Consider the following 20,653-nt stretch of genomic DNA (forward strand, 5'->3'; position numbering starts at 1 on the left):
TTTGTAATGCGAAATCTTGTCTCCTGTCTGAAGGTTTGTCAATGCTGAAGGTCTCTGGGACTTAGTGGTATGCGTATGAGACCCTGCAACCTTTGTTGATTTGTTGCTTTTGTTTGCAACCGTGGTTGCTGTTTTCTTTCTGTTCTTAATTTACTTCTGACACCATGTCATGTGTTTCTGTACCAGATATGGACTGGCTACAGAGCTTGCTTATGCACACCAGACGTGTTCATCTCTCGGTCCTTTGATGCTCTGACACGTGTGGCTAAGGGTAGCTTAAAATAAGGTATTTTGCACCCAGTTCCAGCGCCTAGCAGCAGAAGAGTATAGTACGGATTAACATTCCTTTCCAGGACGGCAGCTGTTTGGGTGCACAGCATGTAACAACGTGTGCGCCCCGTGCAGGAAAATTCCACAATCGGCGCCTAAGAATAGCCAGGGGTTCTTGTGCTGGGCTGTCCCTATGGGTGTCTCTCAAGGATTCTGACATCCAGCCTGCTGTGCTCTCAGCCGGCAGTGTTGTTGCCTCCGGCAGCCCTTCCCTGTCCAGAACAGCGCAGCCCCATGGAGCAGGAGAGAGGGGATAAGCCTCTGTAGAGAGGAAACCCTGGGCGAGGGGAATCCCCCAGGAGGAGCTGGGCATTGCCTGTCACAGGCACCAAATGGGCACAAGATGCTGCTGCAGCCTTACCGCTGGGAAGAGCCCCCACCAGCAGCGCCGGGCGGGGAGCAGGGCTGAGGGCGAGGGTGGGGTTGCCTCGCATCCCCAGGCTCTGGAGCCATGCGCCCCCCTTCACTGCTGCCAGCACAGCCTGAGTGCGGAGGAGACCGATCTCGCCTCAGAGCCTCCCCACCGCACCCAGCCTGCAGAGCTGACATGGGCTCCCGCCGGAGGGGGAGCAGAGAAATACCAGGGCCATTGGCTCTGTTCTGAGCCCCGGGATCTGAACCGTGGCTATCGCCCGTTCCACGCCCTCACCAAATACCCAGGTGGGGCGAATGACCGACTGCCACTCCCACCGCTTCCTGCCCAGCACGTGCCCAGGTGGGGAGGGCAGGCCAGGGGAGCCAGCAAGCGGCAGCCGGGGTGACCGTGGGATGGCCTGACCTCAGCCTCTGTCCCAACAGGGCATCAACCTCTCCCAGGGGGAGGCTGGGCTCCCCGCCAGCCCCCTGGTCCTGTATCCGTGGCGACAGCGAGCTGGGCCCAGCAGGGTGAAGAGGGCCTGGGTGATCCCACCCATCAGCGTGTCCGAGAACCACAAGCGCATCCCCCACCTCCTGGTGCAGGTATGTGCTGCCCTGGCCCGGCCTGAGCAGCCCAGGGCAGGTGCTGCAATGGCCCAGGGCTCCAGAGCTGGGCTGCGTACGGTGCGGGCCAGGCTCCCCCGCTGCTCGGCCTGGCAAGGGCAGCTGTGGGGCATCAGACATGGGGAGGCCAGAGGCCATGGCAGGGGCAGAAACATGTACACTGGGCTTCTCCTCACCTCAGGGGTCATCCAGCATCCAGGCTATAGGGGAGGGATGTAGGTTGGCCCTCACGCCCGGGCTGTGCCCCCCTCCCCAAATTGTGTCAGACACACACCCAGCCCTCCCATCATGTACACACAAATCTACAACGGCACACACACACATCCACCATTGCACACGCAGCCACTCTCCACCATCTCACACACAAACACATCCATCCCAATCCACCATCACACACACGCTCATCCACTAGTCATATCCACCTCCACACACCATCACACACGAACAATCATTGCACACGCACCCCCATCCACCATCAGACATGCCCACACCCATCCACCATTGCACACACACCCATCCACCATCACACACATACACGTGTCCACCTTCATACACATGCGCGCATGCACAAACCTCCACCATTGCACACATGCACACACACTCATCCACTATCGCATTCCCACTCCTTACCACAATTACACATGCACACACACACTGAGCCACGCCCTCACCAAGCCTGAGCCCACCTTCCGGTGATGTGCTGGGCATCCATGGCTGCTGGTAATGCCTTGCAGCTGCGTGGCTCAGGGGCCAATCCAGGCAGCCACCCACCCCTAGACCTCTTGCTCCCAGGATGGCTGGGCCTGCACTTGTCCCAGGGGGCCAGGCTGGGGATGGGTGCCTGGCAAGAGGTTGCTAGCCCTGTGGGTTTATTTTCACATGTCCCTCTGGCAGATCAAGTCAGATAAGCAGCTGCCTGGGGGTGTCATCTACAGCATCAAGGGGCCAGGTGTGGATGAGGAGCCCCTGGGCATCTTCTCCATCGACAAGTTCAGCGGGAAGGTCTTCCTCAACACCATGCTGGACCGGGAGAAGAACGACCGCTTCCGGGTAAGAGCCCCTCCCTGCGTGCAGCTCGGCCTCCTCTGCTTTTGCTGCTGTGTGACACGCACACCCCCGGCTAGCGGGGGGAACATAATGCCTCCTGCTGGGAGCCTGGCGTGGGACAGGTGTGAGCTCTCCTGACCCAGCATGCCCTACAGCACCTCCTGCTGGGAGCCTGGCGTGGGACAGGTGTGAGCTCTCCCGACCCCGCATGCCCTACAGCGCCTCCTGCTGGGAGCCTGGCGTGGGACAGGTGTGAGCTCTCCCGACCCCGCATGCCCTACAGCGCCTCCTGCTGGGAGCCTGGCGTGGGACAGGTGTGAGCTCTCCCGACCCCGCATGCCCTACAGCGCCTCCTGCTGGGAGCCTGGCGTGGGACAGGTGTGAGCTCTCCAGACCCCGCATGCCCTACAGCGCCTCCTGCTGGGAGCCTGGCGTGGGACAGGTGTGAGCTCTCCAGACCCAGCATGCCCTACAGCGCCTCCTGCTGGGAGCCTGGTGTGGGACAGGTGTGAGCTCTCCAGACCCAGCATGCCCAGTCATGCCCTACAGCGCCTCCTGCTGGGAGAAGCTGTTTTCTCTACGGCCTCCACTCCAGCACAGTTCCCTACAGTGCCGCCTGCTGGCAGCGGCTGGGACTGGCACAGCCCTGGATCCAGTTAATTGGCAGTGAAGTGTGCTATTGTCCGGTGGCCCATAAGGAGCCGAGAGCTGCGGCTGATGCCTGTTCTCTGCCCTGTGCCCAGCTGAGGGCCTTTGCCCTAGACCTGGGGGGTGCGACCCTGGAAGACCCCACCGACCTGGAGATTGTTGTGATGGACCAGAACGACAACCGGCCCCTGTTCCAGCAGGAGATTTTCACTGGGCACGTGGTGGAGGGAGCCGTCCCAGGTGGGTGCCTTTGCTATGAGCCTGCCAGGGCCTGGCATTGCCCAGCACAGATCGAACACAGAAACATGAGCACATAGCAAAGGAGGAGCACAAAAGAACAGCACCAGCATGTAGGGACATTGGAAAACAGAATCCCAACTACACATACGCAGTGATGGGGTCTAAACTAGCTGTTACCGCTCGAGACAGAGATCTTGGAGTCATTGTGGATCGTTCTCTGAAAACATCCACTCAATGTGCAACGGCCGTCAAAAAAGCAAACAATGTAGGGAATTGTAAAGAAAGGGAAAGATAAAATAGAAAATATCATATTGCCTCTATATAAATCCATGGTACATCCACATCTTGAATACTGCGTGCAGGTGTGGTCACCCCATCTCAAAAAAGCTTATATTGGAATTGGAAAAGGTTCAGAAAAGGGCAACAAAAATGATTAGGTGTATGGTTCGTCTGCCATATGAGGAGAGCTTAAGACTGGGACTTTTCAGCTTGGAAAAGAGACAACTAAGGGGGGATATGATAGAGGTTTATAAAATCATGACTGGTGTGGAGAAAGTAAATAAGGGAGTGTTGTTTACTCCTTCTCATAACACAAGGACTAGGGGTCACCACATGAAATTAACAGGCAACAGGTTTAAAACAAACAGAAGGAAGTATTTTTTCACACAACACACAGTCAATCTGTGCAACTCCTTGCCAGCAGATGTTGTGAAGGCCAAGGCTATAACAGGGTTCAAAAAAGAACTAGATAAATTCATGGAAGATAGGTCCAGCAATGGCTATTAGCCAGGATGGGCAGGGATGGTGTCCCTAGCCTCTGTTTGCCAGCAGTTGGGAATGGGGCGACAGGGGTGTGCCGATGTGATGCAGCAGGGAGGGGGGAGTGTTGACCTGGGAATGTGCCCTGGGGATGGGAGACCTGAGAGCCTGTCACCTGAGCCAGGAGGGGGAGGGGGAGGTGACACCTCTGCCCAGGAATGTGAAGACAGGCTGCAGGAGAGAGCCTGCTGGGGGGGTTTAGTTTTCAGTTTGGGTCTGGGTGGAGGAAGGCAGGGAACCCCAGGGCTGGGGTCTAAGCTCCCTGCTCCCCCAGAAGGACTTGACTGAGGGGTCCTGGGTGTACCCATAAGCTCTGTTTTGGACTGTGTTCCTGTTGTCCAATAAACCTTCTGTTTTACTGGCTGGCTGAGAGTCTCAGTGAATCCCAGGAAGAGGGGTGCAGGGCCTGGACTCCCCCACACTCCGTGACAACTGGTAGCAGAGGTGGGATCTACTGCACCCAGTGAACGGCGCTTCCTGCAGTAAGTGACTGGGGAACAGTAAAACGAAGTGGGACTGACGGGGACCAGGCGTGCTGAAGAGTCAGAGAGAGACAGTTTCAGGGGGCGGTTAACCCCTGGGAGTGTGTGACCAGAGAGAAGGACTTTTGCAGTAACAGGGTCCCCCGGGGGATCGCAGCGAGCGGTCCCAGGGGCGGAGGAGTCTGCAGCTCGACCCTGGCAAAGAGGTGGTGACCTCAAGAAGGACTGGCACATGAGGGGTTTTTCCTGGAGATCATAGAAAGCTGCCCGGCCTGCGAGTGGCCAGCAGGGAGACGTACGCTAAACGCCTGAAGAGTGACCTGGTGGAGCTGTGCAGGCAGAGGGGGCTGTGCATCGGGAGGTCCACCAAGGAACAGCTGATTGCCCAGTTGGAGGAGCAGGATCGCTTGGATGACCCGATCCCTGTCCCTGAGGGAAGCCGCCCGGAAGACGCAGCGTGGGCCCTGGGGCCTGACCGGGCTGGGAGGGGTCAGACTGCTGCCCAGGACATCCCGAGACCCTTCCTACCTATGCCTGGGGGAGGGGTTGGGGGAAGCCCAGCGATTACCGAGGGCACCCTGACCCCAGCAGCCAGCAGGGGATCCTCCCGGCGGAGCTCCCCATCCCTGGAGCAGATACGGCTGGAATGGGAGAGGGAGATGAAAATGAGGGAGCTGGAGGATCATGAAAAACAACGTCAACATGAGCAGGAGGAGAAGGAGAAACAACGTCAACATGAGCGGGAGGAGAAGGAGAGGGAACGTCAGGAGAAGGAGAAACAAAGACAGCATGAACTGGAGCTGGCCAGACTGAGGAGCAGTGGGGCCCTAGCTGCGGTGAGTGTGGGGGGACCCACAACTGCAAGGAGCTTTGATAAGTGCTTCCTGGCCCAGTGGAAGGAGGGGGAGGACGTAGATAGCTTCCTGACGGCCTTTGAGAATGCCTGCGAGATGTACAGGGTTGACCCTGCAGACAGGCTCCAGTTCCTCACCCCCTTACTGGACCCCAAAGCCGTGGAGGGGTACAGCCAAATGACAGGGGCGGAGGCAGGGGACTATGAACTGTTCAAATAGGCCCTGCTCCGTGAGTTTGGGCTGACCCCCGAGATGTACCGGAGAAGGTTCCGGAGTCAGCGTAAAACGCCTGAGGTCACCTACCTACAACTGGTCAACCGGATGCAGGGATATGCCCGCAAGTGGACAGCTGGGGCCCAAGCTAAAGAGGACCTGCTTGACCTAATCGTACTGGAGCAACTGTATGAACAGTGCCCATCCGACCTGAGGCTGTGGTTGGTGGACAAAAAGCTAGAGAACCCCCAGCACGCAGGGCAGCTGGCCGACGAGTTTGTGAACAGTCGGTCAGGGGGTAGCCGGGAGGAGTCATAGAATCATAGAATCATAGAATATAAGGGTTGGAAGGGACCCCAGAAGGTCATCTAGTCCAACCCCCTGCTCGAAGCAGGACCAATTCCCAGTTAAATCATCCCAGCCAGGGCTTTGTCAAGCCTGACCTTAAAAACCTCTAAGGAAGGAGATTCTACCACCTCCCTAGGTAATGCATTCCAGTGTTTCACCACCCTCTTAGTGAAAAAGTTTTTCCTAATATCCAATCTAAACCTCCCCCATTGCAACTTGAGACCATTACTCCTCGTTCTGTCATCTGCTACCATTGAGAACAGTCTAGAGCCATCCTCTTTGGAACCCCCTTTCAGGTAGTTGAAAGCAGCTATCAAATCCCCCCTCATTCTTCTCATCTGCAGGCTAAACAATCCCAGCTCCCTCAGCCTCTCCTCATAAGTCATGTGTTCCAGACCCCTAATCATTTTTGTTGCCCTTCGCTGGACTCTCTCCAATTTATCCACATCCTTCTTGAAGTGTGGGGCCCAAAACTGGACACAGTACTCCAGATGAGGCCTCACCAATGTCGAATAGAGGGGAACGATCACGTCCCTCGATCTGCTCGTTATGCCCCTACTTATACATCCCAAAATGCCATTGGCCTTCTTGGCAACAAGGGCACACTGCTGACTCATATCCAGCTTCTCGTCCACTGTCACCCCTAGGTCCTTTTCCGCAGAACTGCTGCCTAGCCATTCGGTCCCTAGTCTGTAGCTGTGCATTGGGTTCTTCCGTCCTAAGTGCAGGACCCTGCACTTATCCTTATTGAACCTCATCAGATTTCTTTTGGCCCAATCCTCCAATTTGTCTAGGTCCTTCTGTATCCTATCCCTCCCCTCCAGCGTATCTACCACTCCTCCCAGTTTAGTATCATCCGCAAATTTGCTGAGAGTGCAATCCACACCATCTTCCAGATCATTTATGAAGATATTGAACAAAACCGGCCCCAGGACCGACCCTTGGGGCACTCCACTTGATACCGGCTGCCAACTAGACATGGAACCATTGATAACTACCCGTTGAGCCCGACAATCTAGCCAGCTTTCTACCCACCTTATAGTGCATTCTTCCAGCCCATACTTCCTTAACTTGCTGACAAGAATACTGTGGGAGACCATGTCAAAAGCTTTGCTAAAGTCAAGAAACAATACATCCACTGCTTTCCCTTCATCCACAGAACCAGTAATCTCATCATAAAAGGCGATTAGATTAGTCAGGCATGACCTTCCCTTGGTGAATCCATGCTGGCTGTTTCTGATCACTTTCCTCTCATGCAAGTGCTTCAGGATTGATTCTTTGAGGACCTGCTCCATGATTTTTCCAGGGACTGAGGTGAGGCTGACTGGCCTGTAGTTCCCAGGATCCTCCTTCTTCCCTTTTTTAAAGATTGGCACTACATTAGCCTTTTTCCAGTCATCCGGGACTTCCCCCGTTCGCCACGAGTTTTCAAAGATAATGGCCAATGGCTCTGCAATCACAGCCGCCAATTCCTTCAGCACTCTTGGATGCAACTCGTCCGGCCCCATGGACTTGTGCACGTCCAGCTTTTCTAAATAGTCCCTAACCACCTCTATCTCCACAGAGGGCTGGCCATCTCTTCCCCATTTTGCGATGCCCAGCGCAGCAGTCTGGGAGCTGACCTTGTTAGTGAAAACAGAGGCAAAAAAAGCATTGAGTACATTAGCTTTTTCCACATCCTCTGTCACTAGGTTGCCTCCCTCATTCAGTAAGGGGCCCACACTTTCCTTGGCTTTTTTCTTGTTGCCAACATACCTGAAGAAACCCTTCTTGTTACTCTTGACATCTCTGGCTAGCTGCAGCTCCAGGTGCGATTTGGCCCTCCTGATATCATTCCTACATGCCCGAGCAATATTTTTATACTCTTCCCTGGTCATATGTCCAATCTTCCACTTCTTGTAAGCCTCTTTTTTATGTTTAAGATCCGCTAGGATTTCACCATTAAGCCAAGCTGGTCGCCTGCCATATTTACTATTCTTTCGACTCATCGGGATGGTTTGTCCCTGTAACCTCAACAGGGATTCCTTGAAATATAGCCAGCTCTCCTGGACTCCTTTCCCCTTCAAGTTAGTCCCCCAGGGGATCCTGGCCATCCGTTCCCTGAGGGAGTCGAAGTCCGCTTTCCTGAAGTCCAGGGTTCGTATCCTGCTGCTTACCTTTCTTCCCTGCGTCAGGATCCTGAACTCCCAAAAGAACAGGCCCCCCCCCGATGAAGAGAGAGAGTCACCATGGGGCCTCCCAGCGGGGAAATAGGGAGAACCCCCTCCAAAGTGGAACGCCTGGCATCAGGCCCCTCCGACCCGCTCAAGGGGACCAACGTGACCTGAGCTGCTATCACTGTGGCCAGAAAGGCCACGTACGGACCCAGTGCCCCGGGCTCAGGGACAGACTGAGCAGACCCAACCTACCCAGGGTTAACTGGGTAGGGACTCAGCTGGACGAGGGGCAGACGACCCAGGAAAGGGGGGCTACCAGTTTACCACCTGCACAGGAGGGAAGAGTACCCCAGGCCAGCTCCGCTAGAGGGCTGGAGGCTCTGGATTCAGGGTGCTCGGTTTACAGGGTGGGGGCGGGGCTGTCCCTCTGGAGAGAGTGCCTTGTTCCCCTGGAGGTGGATGGGAGGAAGGTCAATGGATACTGGGATACAGGCGCGGAGGTGATGCTGGCCCGGCCCGAGGTGGTGGCCCCACATCGGGTGGTGCCCAACATCTACCTGACCCTGACAGGGGTGGGCGGGACCCCATTTAAGGTGCCCATGGCAAGGGTACACCTGAAATGGGGGGCCAAGGAGGGCCCCAAGGATGTGGGGGTACACCACCATTTGCCCACTGAAGTTTTGATGGGAGGAGACCTAGAGGACCGGCCAAGCAAGCCCCAGATCACCCTGGTTGTGACCCGTAGCCAGAGCCGGCGAGGGGCACTGCTCCCTGACCTTGGGGAGGGTACCGCACCGGAGGCGCAGGACCCTACCCTGGTGGGAAGGGAGGGCCGAGGGGCACGGCTCAGAGAGGCGGAGGCCTCAGACCTGGCCACTGAGGGGGAACCGGTCCCCATCCCTTCCCCAGCCGCTGAGTTCCAGGCCGAGTTGAGGAAAGATCCCTCCTTGCGGAAGCTCAGGGACCTGGCCGACCTCGGTGTGGGACGGACCATGAGGAGAGGCTGCCAGGAGAGGTTCCTGTGGGAGAAGGGGTTCCTGTACCGAGAATGGGCTCCCACAAGGGAAGTAGAGGCCTGTGGGATCAGGAGGCAGCTGGTGGCCCCCCAGAAGTATCGCCGCAGGCTCCTGTACCTGGCCCATGACATCCCCCTCGCAGGGCACCAGGGAATCCGGCGCACCCGGCAGAGGTTGCTACAGAACTTTTACTGGCCCGGGGTCTTTACCACGGTCCGGCAGTATTGCCGATCCTGTGACCCCTGTCAGAGGGTGGGGAAGGCCCGGGACAAGGGGAAAGCGGCTTTGAGACCTTTGCCCATCACAGAGGAGCCTTTCCAGAAGGTGGCCATGGACATCGTGGGGCCTCTCAGCAAGACGACCCGGTCGGGGAAGAAACACATTCTGGTGGTGGTAGATTTTGCCACCCGCTACCCCGAGGCAGTGCCCTTAGCTTCCATTGAAGCAGACACCGTGGCCGATGCGCTCCTGACCATTTTCAGCCGAGTGGGGTTCCCCAAGGAAGTCTTGACAGACCAAGGCTCCAACTTCATGTCGGCCCTGCTCCGGTGCTTGTGGGAGAAATGTGGGGTCCAGCACAACTGGGCCTCAGCTTATCACCCCCAGTCCAATGGGCTGGTGAAGAGGTTTAACGGGACGCTAAAGATGATGCTGAAAACCTTTATGAACCAGCACCCGCAGGATTGGGACAAGTACTTACCTCACCTGCTGTTTGCATACAGGGAGGTGCCCCAGGAGTCTACCGGATTTTCGCCTTTCAAACTGTTATATGGAAGGAGGGTGAGGGGCCCGCTGGACCTGATGAGAGACAAATGGGAGGGGAAGGCCATTCGCGATGGAGAGTCAGTGGTGGAGTATGTCCTGATCTTCCGAGAGAGACTGGCTGAACTCATGGGCCTGGCCAGGGAGAATCTGGCCCGAGCCCAGAGGAAGCAGAAGGTCTGGTATGACCGCACGGTGCGGGCCCGTGCCTATGCCACCAGGTATCAGGTGATGGTTCTCATCCCTGTGAGAAAGAACAAACTACAGGCCGCCTGGGAGGGCCCTTTCAAGGTCGTCAAGCAGCTCAATGAGGTAAACTATGTGGTGGAGCTGTCGAACCGGGTGCACCACCGCTGCGTGTACCGTGTGAATATGATGAAGCCGTATTATGCCAGGGGGAATGTGGTGTTGGCCATGTGTGGACATTGGGAGGAGCAGGGAGATGACCCTTTAGTAGATCTATTCCCTGGGACCAGAGCTGGTTCCCCCCTGGAAACAATTCCCCTCTCGGATCAGCTAACCCCTGCCCAGCAAGCTGAGGTCAGGGGGGTGCTGCATCCGTACCGCCAGCTGTTTTCCAACCAGCCTGGACGCACTAATCTGACTGTCCACCGGGTGCAGACAGGGTCGCACCCGCTGATAAGATGCTCCCCCTTCCGAGTCACAGGAAAAACTGCTCAGGACCTGGAAAGAGAGGTCCGGGACATGCTGGCTTTGGGGGTGATCCAGCCATCGGCCAGCCCTTGGGCCTTGCCTGTGGTGCTGGTCCCCAAAAAGGACGGGTCGATACGGTTCTGTGTGGACTATCGGACGCTCAATGCCATCACTGTATCTGATGCCTACCCCATGCCCAGGCCGGACGAGCTCCTAGACAAACTGGGAGGAGCTCGGTACCTTACCACCATGGACCTTACAAAGGGCTACTGGCAAGTGCCGCTGGATGCAGATGCCCGGCTGAAATCGGCCTTTATCAGCCCTCTGGGGCTCTATGAATTCCTGACCCTGCCGTTCGGCCTCAAGGGAGCGCCGGCCACCTTCCAGTGCCTAGTGGACCAGCTACTGAGGGGGATGGAGAGTTTTGCCTTGGCTTATATTGATGACATCTGTGTCTTTAGTCAGACCTGGGAGGACCACGTGTCCCAGGTTAGACAAGTCCTGGACCGACTCCAGGGGGCTGGGCTAACTGTAAAAGCGGAGAAGTGCAAGGTGGGGATGGCTGAAGTATCTTACCTGGGCCATCGGGTGGGGAGCAGCCGCCTAAAGCCGGAACCAGCCAAGGTGGAGGTGATCAGAGACTGGCCCACTCCCCACACCAAAAAGCAGGTCGAAGCCTTTATTGGGATGGCAGGATACTATCGAAGATTTGTGCCCCACTTTAGCGCCATAGCCACCCCCTCACTGAGCTATGCAAGAAGGGGAAGCCAGACAAGGTGGTCTGGACCGAGCAGTGCCAGGAGGCTTTCCAGGCGCTGAAGGAGGCTCTGGGCAGTGGCCCAGTTCTGGCAAACCCAGACTTTGACAAGCCCTTTGTGGTGTTCACCGACGCCTCAGACACGGGACTGGGGGCGGTGTTAATGCAGGAGGATGAAAAGGGGAGGCACCCCATCGTGTACCTGAGCAAGAAGTTGCTACCCCGGGAGCAACACTACGCGGCCATCGAGAAGGAGTGCCTGGCCATGGTGTGGGCCCTCAAGAAACTAAAGCCCTATCTCTTCGGGCGACACTTCACCATGTGACCACTCTCTCCTGACCTGGCTGCACCAGATGAAAGGAGCCAACGCCAGGCTCCTGAGATGGAGCCTGCTCCTGCAGGATTACGACATGGACGTGGTCCACATGAAGGGAAGTGCCAACCTGATCGCGGATGCGCTGTCCCGGAGAGGGGGCCCCGAACTTCCCCAGGTCACTGGTCAGCGTGACCCCGCTCAGTTCAGTCTCGAAGGGGGAGAGATGTGATGATGTGACGCTGCAGGGAGGGGGGAGTGTTGACCTGGGAATGTGCCCTGGGGATGGGAGACCTGAGAGCCTGTCACCTGAGCCAGGCGGGGGACGGGGAGGTAACACCTCTGCCCAGGAATGTGAAGACAGGCTGCAGGAGAGAGCCTGCTGGGTGGGTTTAGTTTCAGTTCGGGGCTGGGTGGAGGAACACAGGGAACCCCAGGGCTGGGGTCTAAGCTCCCTGCTCCCCCAGAAGGACTTGACTGAGGGGTTCTGGGTGTACCCACAAGCTCTGTTTTGGACTGTGTTCCTGTTGTCCAATAAACCTTCTGTTTTACTGGCTGGCTGAGAGTCTCAGTGAATCCCAGGAAGAGGGGTGCAGGGCCTGGACTCCCCCACACTCCGTGACAAGGGGATGGATCACTTGATGATTCCCTGTTCTGTTCATTCCCTCTAGGGCACCTGGCACTGGCCACTGTTGGAAGACAGGATACTGGACTAGCTGGACCTTTGGTCTGATCCACTATGGCCGTTCTTATGTAGGGACAACATCAGAAAGGCTAAAGCACAAAATGAATTACACCTAGCAAGGGACATAAAAGGCAGTAAGAGGAGGTTCTTTAAAAATATGGTGACAGATACTCAACATAATTAATATTGACAACAAGGCGGGAAGGATCGCAAGCCAAAAGGGGAAAAACAGGTTAAAGAATATTTAGTTAAGTAAGATAAGACCATGTATAGTTGGGATTCTGTTTTCCAATGTGCATCACTTTACATTTATCAACACTGAATTTCATCGGCCATTTTTGTTGCCCCGACGAGGTGTGGGCTTAGGTGAAATTACTGTACGGTGGGTGCACAAGTGGTTGAAAGACCTCACTCAAAGCATAGTTATCAATGGTTCACTGTCAAACTGGGTGGATGTACCTAATGCAGTCCCACACGGGTCTGTCCTGTGTCCAGTACTAGTCAATAGTTTCATTGATGACTTGGGAATGGAGTGGAATAGGCTTATAAAACTTGACGATGACCCCAAGCTGGGAGGAGTTTCAAGCACTTTGGCAGACAGAATTAAAATCAACAAGATGAAATTCAATATAGACAAGTGCAAAGTACTACATGTAGAAAGGAAAAAAATCAAATGCACAGCTACAAACTGGGGAATACCTGGCCAGGTGGTCGTGCTGCTGAAAGGATCTGGGGGTGAGGGTGAATATGAGTCCACAGTGTGATACATCTGCGGAAAAGGCTAATGTCATTCTGGTGTGTATGAGGAGGAGTGTTGTATGTAAGACATGGGAGGTACCTGTCCCCCTCAGCTGGAGAACTGTGTCCCATTCTGGGTGTCACACTTTAGAAAAGATATGCACAAATTGGAGAGAGTCCAGAGAAGAGCAAGAAAAATGATTAAAGGGTCAGAAAACCTGACCTAGGAGGAAAGGTTAAAAACCTGGGTGTGTTTAGACTTGAGAAAAGGAGACTGAGGGGGGACCTGGTAACAGTCTCCAAATATGTTAAGGGCGGTTCTAAAGAGGCCGGGGATCAATTGTTCTCCATGGCCACTGAAGGGAGGAAAGACGTGATGGGCTTAATCTGCAGCAAGAAAGATTTAGGTGAGATATTAGGAAAAACTTTCTAGCTCTCAGGGTAGTGAGGCTCTGGAATCGGCTTCCAAGGAGGTTGTAGAATCCCCGTCATTGGAGGTTTTTAAGAACAGGTGGGACAACCTGTCCGGAATGGTCTAGGTTTACTTGGCCCTGCCACCGCGCCAGAGGCTGAACTCGATGACCTCTCCAAGTCCCATCCAGCCCGACATTTCTATGATTCTACACCCTTGGTGTATTTCTGGTCATAGGCACCTATGTGCTGAAGGCAGAAGCCACAGACGCTGACGACCCAGACACAGACAATGCAGCCCTGCGATACTCCATCCTGCAGCAGGGCTCTGCCGGGCTCTTCAGCGTCAATGAGACCACAGGCGAGATCCGCACCGTGCAAGTGGGGCTGGACCGCGAGGTAATGGGCCCCAGGGGGCAGCCAGCGCTGTGGGCTGGGAGTCCCTGCTGCCTGGCTCGGGGGCACGTCTCTGCAGTGGCTGGGGGCCCGCCCGATTGCACTCGGTCAGTGTGTGGGTGGCTGGAACCAGAGGGATGGCTTGGCAACCAAAACCAGCGTGCTCTGACTACCTGTGGGCAGCCCTGACCAAGACTAGCAGAGCCCTGTTGGGACAGACCCAGGACATGAATAACAGACTGTGCACTGGGGCGCAGATGTGAGCTAACTCAGGCCAATGCGGGGTGGGTTGGGCAGCCCCTGGCTGGGTAACACAGGGCATTGCCCCCCTCTAGGGGTCCAGGGCACTGGGGAATGGGCTGGCCCTGGGCCTGACAGGCAAGTAGCTGGCTGCAGGGCAGCAGGCTCCCTGGGTGACCCCGCTGGCCCCTTCCTCCCCAGGTGGTGAGTGTGTATAACCTGACGCTCCAAGTGGCTGACATGTCGGGCGATGGCCTCACCACCACAGCCACAGCCGTGATCTACGTTGATGACATCAATGACAACCCGCCTGAGTTCACCAAGCTGGAGGTAGGGAGTGTGACGAAGTGGGCCTGTTCTTAATGTTTCCTCTGAATAGTGTGGGGGTGCCTCAGTTTCCCCTATGCAGTTCTTAAGTATCTAGGTGGTGGGGTAAGGGTGTATGATCATTGCAGAGCCCTAGAGGGCAGGTGTGTGCAGGGATCTGGACACAGAGAATGGCCGACACCCTGTTTCCTGGCAACTGATGGCCTGGGCCCTTCCCCCCCTGCAAGGTGAGAGCTGAAGGGTTGGAGAACAAAGGAATCAGGTGACCACCTGGCCCGGGAAAGGAACAAAGCCCAGAGGAGGAGGGGCTGGAGGGGTTTCAGTTTGGGGCTGGCTGGGACATGGAGTGAAGTGCAGACGTGGTTGTCTGGCTCACTGCCCCCCAAAATGGACCCAGCTGAGGGGTCCCGTTCTCTGCACCTGCAAGCTCTGTGTTAGACCATGTTCCTGTCGTCTAATAAACCTTCTGTTTTACTGGCTGGCTGAGAGTCACGTCTGACTGCGGAGTTGGGGGGCAGGACCCTCTGGCTTCCCCAAGAGCCCCGCCTGAGCGGACTCGCTGTGGGAAGCGCACGGAGGGGCAGAGGATGCTGAATGCTCCGAGGTCAGACCCAGGAAGGTGGAAGCTGTGTGAGCTGCGTGTCCTGAAGACAGGCTGCTCACAGAAAGGCGACTGCCCCAGAGTCCTGACTGGCTTCATGGGGAGCAGTTCCAGAGCATCGCCCAGGGACTCCGTGACAACTGGTGGCAGCGGTGGGATGAACTGGCGGTGGTGGGGCGGAGAGGCCGAGGGGACCTCCCCGGGGTGAGTGGGGATAGATCCTGGGGGGCCAGTTCCGCAGGGAACCTCGAGACTAAATTGCTGCCCCTAGTTAAGGGGGGGGGTGTGGATGCCCACCTCACTGCCTTTGAGCAGGCTGGAGATCTGAACCAGGGGGACCCTGCGGAAAACCCCGGTGTCTAGCTCCCTTGCTGGGTCCCAAGGCCACAGACTCCATCAGCCAGATGGGTGGGGAGGTGGACAGGCTCCCACTCCTGACCCCAACCTATATGTCTGTGTGGAGTTCCCTGGGGTCAGGCCCCTCGGACCCCCAGTGGGAGCGGAAGGGGATGGTCAATGGGGAGACATTCCTGGGATGGCGAGATCCTGGGACAGAGAGAACTGGTGTCAGACCCTGGGTGGTGCAGCCTCAGAGGCTGAGGGCCTGTGTGAGCTGGGTGAGGGTCCCAGGGACGAAGCCCCTCGCCCTGCCTATGGCCCAGATCCCTGTGCAGACCCAGGAGGGGTGGGGCTGGCTGGCCGTTGGGGTGCCCCAGGACACCAGCTGCGAGACCCTGTTGTGGGGTGACTGTGTCTCTTTGGGACAGGATCCAGGCCCTGCTCCTGTAACTGCCGAGGGTTTGAATTTGAATCCAGGGAACCAATCGGTGGAGAGGGAAATGGTCAGTGAAAATGCAGATGACCTGGCTGGCAGCAGGGAGGAGCCGCTAGGCTCAGGCTACCTGCCTGCCTGTAACCAGACCCCTGGGACTCGGTGGGACAGAGAGATGCTCCCTGCCCCCTTGCACACCAGACTGGGGACTCTCGCTGGCTCTGATGCAGTGAGGAAAGCAGTGGCCTGCCCCCACTGGGACAGCAAGGGCAGTGCTGAGCACAGTGGGAGCTGAGACCCCAGCTGAGTGGGGGGAGACACAGGCAGGGCAGGGGATCTGTGGGGAGTGGCAAGGTGCTTGGTAAGGGAAGTTTGGATGAGCCTAGGCAGCCTTGTGAGCTGATGGCTGTGTCCAGTCAGCAGGGTGGGAAGGCGAGGAGAGTGGAAGATGAGAGTCCCTGGACCTTACCTGTTAGCTGGGTGGAGAATTGGGACAGTGAAGGAAATGGGTCTCTGTCTGTCAGGGGTATTGACTTGCCTATGGAGGGAGCTACCCTGATCTCCAAGCAGTTGTCTGTGACCAGCCTTGTGTGCTGGGACAAAGGGAATGAGATCCCAACCTGTGTGTCTGGTAAAGGAGAAAGTGTGTCCGGCTCTTCTTGGTCTGTGGAGCAGACAGAAGGGGCCTTTCAGCCTGTGATGGTTGAGGGTCATGCAGTTGTCTCAGAGCTGGTTCTGGATTCAGCTAAAGCCCAGGAAGGGAAGGGTCCTAAGTTTCTGTCTGCTCGGGAGAATGGCCCTGTAACTAGGTCGCATCCAGTTAGGGTCTATGTAAAATCCCCGAGACCAGACAATTCTGGTGCTTGTATTTTGCCTGTTGCTAGTGTGTTGTTGGAAAGGGTGTAGCAACTCTGTCTAATCAGGGTGAGATCCTAGCCAGGGCACAAGGAGAGCAGGAAGGTGATGTGATTGTGGAACCTACTGAGGGTGTGGAAACCTGTAGCAAGAAGGAAAAGATTCCTGAACTTGTGTGTGGCAAAGGGAAGGAGAATGCTTCTAACCTTTTATCTAGGAAGTCTGTAAGTTTGCATGAAAGGGGATTGTGTAGGAATCCGCCTGATGGGCCAGAGGTGATTCTGGATGTAAGGGAGACCCAGAAAGAGTCTGTAGTTGCTCAGGAAAGTGTTCCCCTAGAGCAAGCCCTAGGTAAAGAGGGTAAGAGCAGAATTTCTGGGAGGGGGTGAATTGTTGCATAGAAAAGCCCTCGGGAAAGGAATCCTCATGGAGTCTTTGCAAGCAGTTTACTGCCACTGAAGGGTGTGAAAGTGATTTAATCAAGAAAGTTTCAGTTCCTAACAGCCAGAAATTTTCTGTTGTGAATGGATCCACTGACTTTCCTGTTGAAAGATCCAGTGTGGAGAGCTTTGAGAAGGTCTCAGATGGAGTGAAAGCTATTAAGAAAGGTATACCGTCCTATAACCAAGTGGCTGTGTTTGGCCAGCTTGTTGGGGAGACAAGGTTGTTGGGAAAGGGATGTCTCCATGCTAGTTCTGTAAGTGAACAGTATGTGGCCCAGGTCAAGATGGGGGCCCTTAACCAAGAGAGCCCGAATTGCAGCCCTCCAGACTGGAGCTCTGGGAGAAAACCCAATCCCAGTTTGACCCCCTGGGGTTTTGGGGTGGCCAAAGGGCATGGGCTGCAGAAACCTTCCCACATGCAGCCTGCTAGTGCTATCGACCACCCCCGACCTAAGGGAGGGCGTGAAACTGGAAGGGCCTGGTGTAACTCCTACCAAGGAACGGGAGAGATGCTGGGGCATCCATGGGAACATTGGTGGCTTCAAACTTCCCCAGGTCACCGGGTAAAGTGACCCCGCTCAGTTCGATCTCGAAGGGGGGAGAGATGTGACGAAGTGGGCCTGTTCTTAATGTTTCCTCTGAATAGTGTGGGGGTGCCTCAGTTTCCCCTATGCAGTTCTTAAGTATCTAGGTGGTGGGGTAAGGGTGTATGATCATTGCAGAGCCCTAGAGGGCAGGTGTGTGCAGGGATCTGGACACAGAGAATGGCCGACACCCTGTTTCCTGGCAACTGATGGCCTGGGCCCTTCCCCCCCTGCAAGGTGAGAGCTGAAGGGTTGGAGAACAAAGGAATCAGGTGACCACCTGGCCCGGGAAAGGAACAAAGCCCAGAGGAGGAGGGGCTGGAGGGGTTTCAGTTTGGGGCTGGCTGGGACATGGAGTGAAGTGCAGACGTGGTTGTCTGGCTCACTGCCCCCCAAAATGGACCCAGCTGAGGGGTCCCGTTCTCTGCACCTGCAAGCTCTGTGTTAGACCATGTTCCTGTCGTCTAATAAACCTTCTGTTTTACTGGCTGGCTGAGAGTCACGTCTGACTGCGGAGTTGGGGGGCAGGACCCTCTGGCTTCCCCAAGAGCCCCGCCTGAGCGGACTCGCTGTGGGAAGCGCACGGAGGGGCAGAGGATGCTGAATGCTCCGAGGTCAGACCCAGGAAGGTGGAAGCTGTGTGAGCTGCGTGTCCTGAAGACAGGCTGCTCACAGAAAGGCGACTGCCCCAGAGTCCTGACTGGCTTCATGGGGAGCAGTTCCAGAGCATCGCCCAGGGACTCCGTGACAGGGAGCCAGGCCAGCGGCTGGGGGGACGGGGTGCAGGATGCCTGGGGGGCCAGTCTGACTCACTGCATGGCCGCGGGGGGTTCCTGCCCTCTGTAGGCTCTGTGTAGGGGGACAAGGATCCTGGCCCAAGCTGGGGAAGATGCGAACGTGGGCCGTGCCATCGTGCCAGGCCATGAGCGCCCCAGCTGCTCTCTTGCAGTTCTCCATGGAGGTGCTGGAGAACACGAGTGGCGTGGACATTGGCCGGCTCCTGGTGCACGACAAGGACCTGCCCGGCTCCCCCAACTGGCTGGCGCGATTCACCATCCTGGAGGGTGACCCAGACGGGGCCTTTGCCATCCGCACCGACCCCCACACCAATGACGGCATCCTCTCCGTGGTGAAGGTGAGGGGGCAGCACCCTGGGCCACAGCCTGTCCCTACTCCCAGCCCCAGGGGGCTTGGCCAGCATCCACGCCCCAGCCAGCCCCCTATTCCCTCTAGCCCGGACCCATCTGGAGATGAGTCACTCAGCACAGGGGCCATGCTCTGCCCCTCATTACCAATGGCCACAGGGAGCAGCTAGGCTGTGTCCCAGCCCAGAACCCTGGCTGGAAAGCGGTCCCTGGGTTTGGGGGTCCCACTGGAGAGCGACCCCTGGACGTGGGGCGCCCCACTGGAGAGCAGCTCCTGGGCGTGGGGGTGGGGAGCCCCGCTGGAGAGCGACCCCTGGGCATGGGGGTGGGGAGCCCATGTGCAGACCGACCCCTGGGGTGGCTGGCCTGGGGTTACCTCTTTTCCCCGTGACTAACTCCTGGCCCCTCCACTTTCAGGCCCTGGACCACGAGGGGCGGGACCACTTCACGCTCACCGTCTCTGTCCAGAACCAGAACCAGCTGCACCCCTCGGCCCCCCAGACCACCCGTGCCCTGGCCATGGTGCAGGTGCAGGTTCAGGACGTGAACGAGGCACCCTTCTTCCACGAGAACCCCCGGCTGGCCAGTGTGGTGGAGGGGGCGCCGCCGGGCACCGAGCTCACCACTTTCAGTGCCAGCGACCCGGACACCCGTCAGCCTCAGGCCCTCAGGTGAGACCCCCCGGGGGGCTCTGACCAGGGGCCAGCGCTGCCTGCCTCCCCAGGAGCCCTGGCAGAGCCCCCAGGAGCAGCCTGGATGCAGTGCCAGGGGCTGGGGAACAGTGGGTGGGAGCTGCACTGGCCAGCGAGGGACCCCATGGAAATCCCCCGGGGGGAGGTACGAGGATGGGGAACTTGGCCTTTAGCGCCCGTAGAGTGAAGGCGCCGGCCTGGCTGCAGGGGCTGCTGAGGCTGGGGCTTTGCCATGCAGGAGCCTGGGTGGGGAGGCCCCCATCAGACAGGCTGGCAGGGGCTGGGAGATCAGGCTCAGCGCTCTGCCATGCAGGCTTCAACTCCTCTGATGGGGTGTTACTCGCCCATGTTAGGGCACCTCCACCCGTATCCATTTCCTAGGGCTCAGGACACAATCTCCTGCAGGCTTGCGGGGCCATGTACCGGTGAAAGAGCCTTACACAGTAATATCCTTAATGTCTAGGTATTAACAGTTACTGCCCAGAATGCACACGCTAAGCATACATTGCACCACGCCCCATAAGGCAAATGAACTTTTCCAGGTGGTCAGTCAGGATCAGATCGTCCAGGGCTCCTCCAGCCTCTGCACAATATACTTGGCAGGGGGTTGAGGTCTAGCAGCTCCGATCTTGGGCTGTGCCCTGGAGTTGGTGCCAAAGAACTTCTTTTTGGACCCCACTTTATATAGTTAAGCTTGAGTCCTGCTTAGCTCTACCTTAGCCAATCATTTCAAACTAAAGTATTACAAAATAATCCTTTGACCCATCCTAACATATTGCAGAACAATGCTTTACACCTTGCACAAATTAGTTATGCAACAGACAGAAGCAATTACGAAACCATACAGATAAACAATAGAGAAGTAGATACCATAAAGGCAAAACAATGAAGTACGGATTTCACAGGCACACTGCTGCTAAGTGGTTCCTGGCAGACAGAAGGCTGCCAAAGTTTTCTCTAAACAGCCTAGGAGCTGTGTCTTTATCTGGCGGCAGCGGGTACTATTAGGACAGAGGTGCCTCCTTAACAGCCCTCTATTACATTGTTTTGCTATAGAGGGGATGTGACTCTTTGCGTCTCCCCCTCCCTGCCTCCAGCTGCGCACGCCAGGGCAGGGCTCCTGGGATGCCCCCAGAGAGGTTTG

The 20,653-nt window shown here is 56.7% G+C and overlaps 1 protein-coding gene across 2 annotated transcripts in view; it reads left to right on the forward strand.

Moving 5' to 3' along the window:
* The window catches only part of CDH15 (cadherin 15), a 40,307-nt gene that overhangs the window by 15,476 nt on the left and 4,178 nt on the right, over positions 1–20,653 (forward strand). Inside the window, exons 2-8 of one of the 2 annotated variants that reach the window (XM_048817187.2) lie at positions 1,129–1,290; positions 2,206–2,361; positions 3,102–3,246; positions 13,693–13,853; positions 14,292–14,420; positions 18,622–18,807; positions 19,235–19,488. In XM_048817187.2, the coding sequence (XP_048673144.2) occupies positions 1,129–1,290; positions 2,206–2,361; positions 3,102–3,246; positions 13,693–13,853; positions 14,292–14,420; positions 18,622–18,807; positions 19,235–19,488 (1,193 nt within the window). Of the gene's footprint in view, positions 1–1,128; positions 1,291–2,205; positions 2,362–3,101; positions 3,247–13,692; positions 13,854–14,291; positions 14,421–18,621; positions 18,808–19,234; positions 19,489–20,653 lie in introns of those variants that run through there. The other variant, XM_075118476.1, reaches the window with a different exon arrangement.

This window comes from Caretta caretta, chromosome 12, assembly GCF_965140235.1.
Source record: "Caretta caretta isolate rCarCar2 chromosome 12, rCarCar1.hap1, whole genome shotgun sequence".
Classification (NCBI taxonomy): domain Eukaryota; kingdom Metazoa; phylum Chordata; order Testudines; family Cheloniidae; genus Caretta; species Caretta caretta.